This window comes from Triticum dicoccoides, chromosome 7A (assembly GCF_002162155.2).
Source record: "Triticum dicoccoides isolate Atlit2015 ecotype Zavitan chromosome 7A, WEW_v2.0, whole genome shotgun sequence".
Lineage (NCBI taxonomy): Eukaryota > Viridiplantae > Streptophyta > Magnoliopsida > Poales > Poaceae > Triticum > Triticum dicoccoides.
Genome location: NC_041392.1, coordinates 81,220,195 through 81,231,672, shown reverse-complemented (window position 1 = coordinate 81,231,672; position 11,478 = coordinate 81,220,195). Strand labels below are relative to the sequence as shown.

The 11,478-nt window shown below is 47.9% G+C and overlaps 1 protein-coding gene across 1 annotated transcript in view; it reads right to left on the bottom strand.

The window, feature by feature from the left end:
* LOC119333146 overlaps nucleotides 1–2,673 on the bottom strand; it is a 9,408-nt gene extending 6,735 nt beyond the window's left edge. The window contains exon 1 of the mRNA XM_037606148.1: nucleotides 2,557–2,673. Within this exon, the coding sequence (XP_037462045.1) occupies nucleotides 2,557–2,673 (117 nt within the window). The remainder of the gene's footprint in view (nucleotides 1–2,556) is intronic.
* Nucleotides 2,674–11,478: the final 8,805 nt, after the last annotated feature.

Genomic DNA, 11,478 nt, shown 5'->3' with positions numbered 1-11,478 from the left:
GTGAGTCGAGGGTGAACTTGCAACTCGAACAAAAAAGGTTGGGCCCTAATTGCGAGTTGAGGATGGATTTGCAACTGAGACAAAAAAGGTCATTTGCTAGTTGCGAGTCGAGGGTGGACTTGCAGCTGGGACTAAAAAAGCTCGGGCCCAGTTGCGAGTCGTGGGTGGACTTGCAACTCCAACAAGAAAGGTTGGGCCCCAGTTGCGAGTCGAGGGTGAACTTGCAACTCGAACAAAAAAGGTTGGGCCCTATTGCGAGTGAAGGGTGGACTTGCAACTGGGCCAAAGAAAAGGTTGGTCCCCAATTGAGTCGAGAGTGAACTTGTAAATGGGAGAAAAAATTGGCCACAATTATGAGTCATAATGAGCTTGCAACTGGGACAAAACAGATCGGGCCCCAGTTGCAGCCGCATAACAAAGATGATAACAGGAGAGACAACGAACATGGCATCATGTCTCTTCCGCTTCTATAGAAAAAGGTCAATAAGAAATGGCAAAATAATCCCCCAAAAAATGACCATGGAAAAACAAAACAGAGGCAAAAAATGGGCCTACAAAAACCGGTTGACAAACTAGACACGCTCAACAAAAACAACATCTGGTCGAATTTGCGCAAAGATTACAATGAATAGATCAGACAAACCACACCAAAATGAAGTGGGGTCATGTTTGCGCAAAAAACAACAACAAATTTGATTGAAAAAATGTTCAAATGTTTATAAATATTCATGAATTTAAAAAACATAAATTCAAATTAGTGTTCACAAATTAAAAAATTCAAGAATTTTAGTAAGTTTTTGCACACTTCAAAAAATGTTTGTGTCCTAAAAATACCATGAATTAGAAAAATGGAAAAGGAGAAGAATGACAAAAGAAAAAAAAACGCTCAAACAAAGGGAAGAGAGAAAAGGAGAGGAAGTGCCAAATAGAGAGTGAGAGCAGAGGCGTCCGTTGCCACTTATTATTCTGGAGCAGAAAAAAACAAATTAAAAAAAGCAATGTCTCACCGTATCAAGCCGACAAAAAAGGAACAAAGCAACGCTAAACAGTCTGGAAAAAACAAAACAACAGACCGGCAAACCACAACAACGACCTCGACACGGGCCGCACGCGAGACCGCAGCGAGCGTGCGCCAGCCAACAACGATCCAACCGCGTTCGCGCGAATCTCAAAGCAGGACGAGATCCAACGGCTCTAGACTTAAATGTGAGATAGCAATGTGAAATAGCCAAACTTAAAGACAAATAGAACAAAAAAAAATAAAAAGAGAAAGCCCTGAACAAAAAAGACAAAGAAAAATAAAAAAAAGGGATTGGAAGCTTCTCCCAAAACCGGTAGAAAGAGCCCTTCACAGAGCACCTCATTCGCACACGTGGGAGACAAAAAAATAAACAATTGTCATGAAGCAGGAAATTTACAAGGACATACAACGACTAGGCACACTTTCCTCAACAACAAAAATTCGCGTTTTCCCCTGGCTGAAAGCACAAAGCACAAAAACAGGGGACAAACATAAAACGGAAAAGCCCACAACGAGCGACAAGAGGCCAGAACTGCCCCACACAGGACACGGGCTGGAGACTGGCCGCCCCACCTCGCACGGAACACGGGCTGCCGCGCGACAAATGCGACTCCAGCGGGCGCCTGAGCAAGCCGAATAATCTGCGGGAATCTTAAAGACAAACAAGATCCAATGATTTTGGACTTAGATGTGAGATAACTATTTCATATCTAGATGTGAAATAGCAAACCTGTTATTGTATTATAGTAATGAATACTTTCTCTTCTCGAAATAAGCTTTCACCCACTTTATAAATAAAGCAACTAATACGTCGATACAACAAGTTTAAGTGCGGCGCCAAAAAATTAGTAGTCTACTGGGGTAATAACACAAACATGCCCAAAAGAAAGCAAAAATGAAAAATGAAAAAAAAATACCACCAACTGGACGGAAGCTTGGGTGATCTATGAAGAAGCAAGACGGTGCACGGTATCTGTCCGCCGTGGGCCCATGCCGGTCACGACCCGGTGTCTCGAAAGCGGGTGTTGGTGCTACAAAAATTGAAGGATTTAAAGATAGAGTTAGAGACCTGCCTAAAGAAGGCTCGCTCAATCACTTTCTTATTACGCGTCGGCCACCGGGTTCAAGCTAGCTCCACGGACACAAGTCAGAAGAGGCGTCTCCTCCTCCCGGTCTGGTTGACATGGATTTGTAGGAACACGACCAGAGCCTCATGGACAAAGCTCCACAGGAATATCGCAGCAGTGCAAAAGAAGATGTGTGTTCCCATCTCCAGAACACCCCAAAGGGGGATGCAAGGCGATCGACGCTCCCGAGCCCCACCTCTGTACGGGCTCCATCCTTCCCCAAATGGACATGCGGTGGTGGCGGCCGTGGCCAGCAACACCGCTCCTTCCCTTTCCCAACAAGCCTCTTCCCTCGCACTGGATTGGTCCCTCTCCTTGCTTTGCCACAACACATCATCTCGGTCAAGAAGCGGCCGGTAGCATTGGCCCCTCTCCTTGCCCTGCCATAGTGCGTTGTCGTGGCCATGCCACGAAGCAGGCGTCGACGAAGGTGGCAGGGATGATGACTATAAGGCGGCCGAGGAGGCGCTCGACGTCCCACCGATAGGAGTTGATTACCCGGTGGCGGGGCGAGAACTCCGCCATGGTTGACCGACGAATTTTACGAGTTGTGCGCATGGGATCTAGCCAAGTTACGGTGTGCCGGATGCATGGAACTTGGAGTGGTGGGTTAGCAGCTAGGGCAAAGCACGAAATGCACGACCAAGACGAACGGCCTGATCTCTCTTGATCAGGCAAACAGAGCCGGTCCTTCTTTTTTTTTGTTTTTCTTTTGGATGATGAGATGATAAACGTAGCTTGCCCAGCCCACCTCGTCGCTCATCCTGGGCTCAAGCAGTCAGGACAGGACCCAATGCGTGCGACCATGTACGCAATTCCTATTTGTTGCGCTCAACACATTTTTTTTTTTACGATAGAAAGAGAGTTTTATTCCATATGCATAGGGTTACAATCGAGAGGCATTAACTTCTCAATACAAGGTGGGCTTCAATGAACCAGCTCGTGTCCTCTCTCAACCAGTTCGACAACCTGCTTCTCTCTGAAGTCCTCCGCTGTGGCAGCTGCCATGGTAGCATTGACGACGCCCGGCGGCACTCCATTGCAGCGCCGGCAAAGCTTCAACGCCCCTGAAACGCTTCATTGAATCTCCAGCGCGCTCCGTTGCAACTCCGGCGACGCTTCGTTGCAGCTCCGCCAACGATTCATTGCAACCACACGCGCTTCACTTCAACTCCGACGGCCCCGCCGATGCTTCATCGCAACTCCGGCGAGCCTCCTCTGCTTCATCGGCTGTTGCAGCTCGCCGACCAGCCTTCAGCACCGCACCCTTGCAGCACCAGCTGAGCGTCGACGTCCCGATGCGACAGTTGGTCAGTTGCAGACCGACGGCAAGCCTCGGACGGCGGTGCTGCACCGCGGCACGAAAAGAACTCTGATGTAGCACCGTCGACGACCCCCGACGAAGCTCCATTGCAGCCGGGACGGAGCTCCAACAACTCCGGCGACGTTCCATTGCAACACCGAGCGCTACATCACAGCTCCGGGGTCGCCCGCGAGTGTTGCATCGCAGCACCCGAAGCCGTCGACGAAGCTCCTTTGCAGCACTGAGGTTTCATGGCAACTCTGGGCCGCCGGCGAGTGCTTCATCGCAGCACTAGGATCCGCCGACGAGGCTCCATCGCAGCTTTGGGCCGCCGGCGAGTGCTGCATCGCAGCACCGGGAGCCACCAGCGAGCGCTCCATTGCAGCGCCACCGTGCGACCCTCAGCGCGACCCCCATTGCAACGCTGGTGATCCCCTTGCACCAGGGTCAATGGGCGGGCTTGCAGCGGGTGTCATCTCCTAGATGCCCATTGTAGCACACGAGCAACGTCCCCTCCCCCCAGGCTGTCGGTGCTGCAACGTCGGCGACGAGCCCTTACGGCAGCATCGCGTCTGCAGCATCTCCGGCTGGCCATCCAGCGCCGGTGAGTTTGCCTCATCTCCACGATGGCAGCATCGCGTCTGCAACATCTCCTTTAAAAAAAGAGGCCAACGGCGGCGCCTCCCACACACGACCGCGCTCGGCTGCTGCTTCGATTCACCGGTGAAAAAATGGGGCGGGCGATGGAGGAAAGCATTGGCCGGAGGGAGGAAAACGAGCTAGCTAGATCTCACAGGAGCGAGGGTCAACGAACCGGAACCGGATCCTCTAGCGTGCTACAATGTTTGCCTAGTGTAAAATGAAGAAGAAAAGTTAGGGACTGTTAGTAGGTACTTCCTCCGTTTCTTGATATAAGGTGTATAGATTTTTTTTAAAAAATCCAAAATATAAGGTGTATTGTGTTGCACCACTCGTTTGGATAATTTTTTTAGGGATTTAATTACATTTCCTTATATCATGTAAGCTCCTCTATTTTCTCATGTCAATTAGTCATGTGTAATCTCACTCAAAACCTCTGAAATTTTTCCTCCACGTGCGCTCTTTAATTTCCGTGCCAATAACTATACACCCTATATCTAGGAACGGAGGGAGTAGTTAGTAGGTTGTTTACTGTTGGTATTTACTGTAGATATAAATAATTTAAAATTAATTTTATTTCACTATCAATTTGTTTACATGTAATTATTATAAATGTACATGGTAGATCATCAATTTGCAAATTAATTTAAATCATTTTAGCCATAATCATATGGATAGAAAGAAGAAAAATTAGGGTATTACAGCTTTTTTAACTTTTCTTCACAATATTAAAGAATCCGGTTCCCAACGATCTTTGTGTGGCTGAGCTCGGCGGGGGATAACGCTGAGGATGGAGAAGCGGTGCGCGGGTCCTACAGGGACGTGTGGCAGACGTTGAAGGAGGTTTATGTCGCGCTGTTATCAGCCGGTTGCTCTTAAACGTTTTCCAGGGAAAAAACGTACGTATGTGCCAGTGAAAGCGCCAACTCAGATAAAGAAAAAGACGTGCGAGCGGCGGAGGGAACGAGCTGGGCGACCGAGAGACTGACAAAGCACTATTGGCCCGCGGCCCGTCTATCCCACGCGAGCGCCAACGTGCGTTTCTGGCGCCCGAAGGGCTGAGCAGGGGTCTCGACTATGTTTTTGTTTTGTTTGAGAAGACTATGTTTTTGCCGAGAGCAACTAGTTTTTTTTTGAAGGAACCGAGAGCAACTAGTTAACGAGTACTCCTTTGAGAGCCTCGCAACGATCAACGTCACTTGACACGCTCTCAGTCGTTCATCACGTATCGCCCTTTAGGCACTCCCTCCGAATTTTGTTTTTTTATTTTCCACACGCGTTTTCGACTTTTTAAACGATTTTTTCCGGAGTTTTCGACGTTCTGGTTTCCACTTGTCTTCCTTAGCTTTTCGACCAAAATAAAATTTCAAAAAAAAATTACGCGAAAAAACGTGTTTTTTTTTCATGAGATTCACAGTTTTGCTTCCACGAAAGGCACAGTTTTGCTTTCGCGAGAGTCACGGCCGTGCCTCTCAGAAACGAAAAAAACCGCATTTTTTTCCTTTCACGAAAGTCGCGGTTTGGTTCGGCGAGAGGCATGGTTGTGCTTTAGCGAGAGTCACGCCCGTGCCTCTTGGAAATGAAAAAAAAGCGCGTTTCTGTTTTTTCCTTTCGCGAGAGTCATGGTTTTGCTTCTGCGAGAGGCACGGTTGTGCTTTAGCGAGAGTCATGGTCGTGCCTCTCCGAAACGAAAAAAATGTTTTCTATTTTTTTCTTTCGCGAGAGTCACAGTTTTGCTTCCGCGAGAGGCACGGTTGTGCTTTCGCGAGAGTCACAGTCGTGCCTCCTCGGAAACGAAGAAAAACACGTTTTCTCTTGTTTTTTTCCTTCGGCGAGAGTCACGGTTTTGCTTCCACCAGAGGCACGGGCGTGCCTCTTTCTGAAAGGGAAAAAAACCCGTGCTCCCAATTCGGTTTTTCGTCCGGTTTTTTCGTGAAGAAAAAGTTTGCCAAAACCTATCAACATGAGATCTAGTTTTAAAGATCTCGACACGAGGAATCGGACGGTGAAAGCGGTTCTAGATTTGGACGCACGGTTTAAGAGATAAAACGTTTTAAATAAACGGATCTACGAAAGAAGGAAAACTTTCAGGTTGCGACAAATGGCGCACATGCAGCGCGCCACTTGTCGTAAACTGGGAAGGTTGGAGTGATCTTTGCAACGAGTACTCCTCAACTAGTGATTTTGGTTTTGTTCTCGACTATATTTTGTTTTGTTTTGAGAAGACTACGTTTTTTTTAAGATCTTTGAGAATATTATGTATATAGCGCTTGTAGCCAGATGGAATCTAGCGTCGCCTGAAGCAACGCCCCTATTGGGCCAGCCCAGTAACAGGTTTGTGCATTTCTTCACTATGTTTATTAAAAAAATCATTTATATTGGTTTAATTTTACATTTTGAGTAAAGTTATAAAATACATATATTCCACAAACAATTATTTAAGCTTTGGAAAAAATGTTTGTGAAGTGTAAAAAACTGTTTGCGCAAATTTTAAAAGAATGTTGATAACATTTGGGAAAAAAGTGCTTCAACGTGTACTTGAAAAATATTTAACATATGTTGAAAAAAAGATCGAAAATTGTGTTTAATTTTTTTAAAACATGTATTTGAAAAATTGTAAACAAATACAAAATAAATGTTTAGATTTACATGAAAAATATAAAATATGAATGAAAAAAGTAGACATTAAAATATGTATTTGAAAAACATGTTAATCATTGTACTTGAAAAATGGAAATGTGTATAAAAATACGTTCCTTATGTATACAAAAATGCAAAATGTATAATAAAAAAGTCGATAACCAAAACATTTATATTTATAAAAAAACATCAAAAATTGTCAGGCGATCGCAACTTGTTCTATGGTTGAAACACAACCACGTATGTTGTTGACGAGGGTGTGACACGTGCGGCGAATTGACCAACCGTTTCGCTTTTCTCCATCTTCACACACCCGTAGCTTCTCATGAGCGACTAGAGGTGAGCTTACTTGACACGGTCATGACCTTGATGCAGGGTCTTAAAGGTCTCTGTCGTGGTACTAAGTCTGACAGTAAGAATATGGGGTACGTATTAGGAGGCAAAGTCCTGACTACGGCGAGGTTGTACACGTGGGTTTACGAGTTCAGGCCCCTCTTGGAGGAGGTAAAAGCCCTACGTCTCGGTGCCCTGAGGCTGTCGACTGGAATATGAGTGTGTGTATGTGTGTGTGAGTGTGTGTGTGCGTGTGTGTGCGTGTGTGTGTGTGTGTGTGTTACACGGGGTGTGAACCCTTGTGCCAGAGGAGGGGTGGCTTATATAGAGTGCGCCAGGACCCCAGCCATCCCACGTTACACAAGGTTCAATATACATTAAGACAGGGCGTTACTGGTAACGCTAGCTATAAAGAGCCGTAAATGATCTTTAAGACTACGGACTGAACGCCTGACCGTTGCCATCCCTGAGTGGCTTTAGGTCTTCTGTACTCCGAGTGGTTTCTTGTATGGTCGAATGAATTTATCTTGGTCGAATGGAATTGGGGTATCCGAGTGGGATAACTGGTTGAGTGGATTGCACTCCAAGGTGACTTCAGTCGGTATCCTTTGTTGTACTTTGAATGTCCTTGACTCTAGGGTAGTGAACTTGGGTAGGACGTATAGGTCAGGCCTATGACCCTACCCTAGGTTCATGGCATCGTCATTAGCCCCCGAATGGATTGAGGTCCGAGTGAAAAAGAGAGTTGAAGTTGGTTCTGGCCCGATTCCATGCTTCGGAGGCATTTCACCGAAATCAGGGAGTTATGTCGGGGTTTCAACTTCGTTTCAATCGCCTTGATCAATACAGAGGTCGTTGAGTGAGTTTTGCTGATAGTCTTCGAGTGTGTTATGGTCCAAAATCTTCGGCGGGATTGGTCACTCTGCGGTTCCCGGATCTCCCGGGATTCGAAATTTTGGAGAAGCGCATGGGCCGGAGCGTGCCGCAGTCATCGGAGTGGATAGGCAGGGTCGCCTCGATCTTTGCGCCGCCTTTTTCGCCACGTATCGGGCGAGCGTCTGCTGTGGGATATGATAAGATTGCTCGGGCCCATTCGTCAGCCACTCGGAAGCGGCCTCATAAAATAGCGCTCGGGTCGACGCAATGCACAGTGCGTCCCAATCGTCCTCTTCCTCCTCTGCTTCTCCACCGCATCCTCCACCACCCTCGTCGTCTCCGCTCGCCCGTGCGCACTCCGCTGCCATGGGAAAGGACAAGACAGCGGCCTTGGAGCGCTCGAAGAAGGCGGCGACGGCGGCGAAGGGCAAGAAGACGACTCGGTGGTCGTCGTTGAGGTCTGGTTTGCCACCTGGTTAGATCCAGGAGGACAGGATTCGATCTACGATCCAGAGGGAAGACTTGGAGGATCTGGCCAATGCAGGCTTGATTGCTCATGGATCTTGGAGGTTGCCGGGGAACGAGTCTGAACCTCAGCCGCATGAGGGTGAGTGCGTTCTTCTTGCAACCCATGTCGACCGCGGTTTCTCCCTTCCTCCGCATCCTTTTTCCGGGGTTTCTTGAACTTCTTTGGTGCTCAAATCCACCATTTCCTCCAAACACCATCACGTATCTTCCTGCGTTTATCTCGATGTGCGAAAACTTCCTGGGTTGTCATCCACACTGGGGTCTGTTCAAGCATATCTTTACTTGCCAATCTCAGTCGGTGAAGAAAGCCCATCCGACTAACGAAAAGACGCATGTAATTCAGATGTGTGGGGGTCTAGGGATTTAGACGAGAGGTAGGAGTACTTTCCCTTCCATTACTCTTCCCAAGTCAGTTCGGGGATGGGAGTCGACCTGGTTCTATTGTAAGGACGTTCCGACTCCGGGTCAGTCGACCGGCCTTCCCCCTTTCACCATGGATCGACCTCGCTTACCTTCTTCGCTGACCGTGACTCCGGAGGAGAGGGGCGAGGTTTCACATTTAGTTGACCAGGTTGTCAATTTAGTCCGGGAGGGTGTAACCGGCATGGATCTGTTAGAGGTGTTCCTCAGTCGACGCATCCAGCCTCTCCAAGCCCGCGATCACTCGATGTGGTTGTACTCGGGCACCGAAGACACCGCTCGAATTCACCCAGAGGAGGTTGTTGAGGAGACGGTGGCTCAGTGGCTGTGGAGCATAACTGGGAACAAGGATAACCCCAGGGGGTCCAGGAGGATTCGACCATTTGACTCCAACCATGAGCCGGAAAAGGTCAGGTCCTTACCGATTGTTTCCATATTCTGACTTGCAACTGTCTTTGAATCCGACTGATGCTTGTTTAACTCATGTCTTGCAGATTTATACCGAGATGTACTTGATGCCCAACGGGGAGCAGTTCCATGAGGGAGAGGATAGTGATGCAGGGAGTGATGACTGGCAATCTGACGACGAAAGTGAAGATGGGAGTGAAGATTCCGATAGCAGTGAGGAGGTTGACTCGCCGCCCCACTCTGAGCGTCGCTCCAAGCAGACACACGAATTAGCGGGTGGACGTGGAAAAGCAGCTTCGCCAAGCATGCAAGTCCCAAAGCGCACTCGGACGTCCACTCTCGAGCCATCTGAGAAGGCTCCAAAGCAGGCCAAAGTCGCTACGCCCAAACCTCGGAAGGCCTTGCCCAGGATAAAAGTGAATGTGCCTGTTGCATCAACGCTAGTGTTACCTCTCTTTGTGTTTGTTAAGAATGTGAACTTCTTTCCTTGTTTGAACGATTGGAGTTGGGAACTTTCAGTGCTGCTACCTCCGGGACGTCTATGGACATCGACAAGGAGCGGGAGGACATGGAAACTGCGGACGCAACTACTTCCCGAGAAGGTACGACTCTTTGGTCACGTTTCGACTTTGCCAATTGTTACGCCGGTCGACTGAACTACTGACGTTGAGCATCTTGCAGCACTAGCGAATGTTATCCATCTTCCAGATGATGATGATGAAGAAGCGCCTCGAAGGAACACAGGGAGAAAGAGAAAGACTCTCAGCAAGAAAGTGCTAGCCAACAAGGCGGCCCACTCGACATTAGCATCAGAACCAGTCGTTCCGCGACTTGGTGGTCCAGTTCAAACTTCAGTTTCCTTTGCTGATCCCTTGTCGATTGACCAGCCCTCGGCGTCGACTGCTCAGATTCCTGGCCCCATTGCACCACCTTGATATGTCTCCAACGTATCTATAATTTTTGATTGTTCCATGCTATATTATATTCTATTTTGGACATTAATGAACTTTATTATACACTTTTATATTATTTTTGGGACTAACTTATTAACCGGAGGCCCAGCCCAGAATTGTTGTTTTTTGCCTATTTCAGAGTTTCGTAGAAAAAGAATATCAAACGGAGTCCAAACGGAATGAAACCTTCGGGAACGTGATTTTCGGAACGAACGTGATCCAGAGGCACTACAAAAAAAATACACTTCCGTGATGACACGTGTTTGTTACAGTAGGTCGCGTTTTCTGTCATGCATGTACATCCATGACAAATTTATGACAGAATCAAGATAGTCATACCTGTGTTGTCGTAGAAGTGTTCTATGACATTACCAAAATTATCATCACGGAAGTGTCCACTCCCATGACGATAAATCTCGCGTCACAGAAGTGCTTTCGTCAAGGGTGACCGACACGTGGAATCCACCGTAACGGAACGCCGTTAAGCTATCGGGTTGGGTTTTGGATCCGATAACCCGTTAACAGCCCCGACCAATGGGAATTTTCCACATGTAAAACCATCATTGGTTGGAGGAAACACGTGTCGGCTCATCGTTGGGACAGATGTCAACCACTCATTGGACGGAAGGCGCCTATGATACATCGACACGTGGCACGGCCCAACAGAGGCCCATTCCTATGAAAAGGCCGGCCCGTTTGACTTGGGTCAAAAGCTAGCGGGTCGGCCCATGGAAAGCCTGTTAACGGCCTGTTCGAATATAGCCCATTTACAACCCGCTAACCCAAGGCCCGTTACGCCCTATCCGAATTAGGCCCAGTAGCGTCATCTGGGCCATCCAATATGATTCCAGCCCGTTTTTCACTTCTGGCCCATGTATGGCCCATGACGTCTTTCGGCCCATATGAGGCCCTATGTAACTCTTGGCCTACTAACGGCCCGTGGTGAAACTGGCCCGTAATGAACAGTGTATCACTTTACACCCATTAACGGCCAATGGTGAAACTGGCCCGTAATGAATAGTGTATCACTTTATACCCATTAACGGCCCGTTATTCTGTTGGGCCGTTTCCAGCCCATGTTATCTTTCAGCCTTCTCAGAGCCCATTTATTCTTGGGCTCATTTACATATTCGTTTACTTATGGCCCGTTACTGTCATTTTCTGCTTGTGGGCCAAATTCAGCCCGTGGTTACAGTCGGCCCGTTTGTGGTCCGTTAATATGTTGGGGCC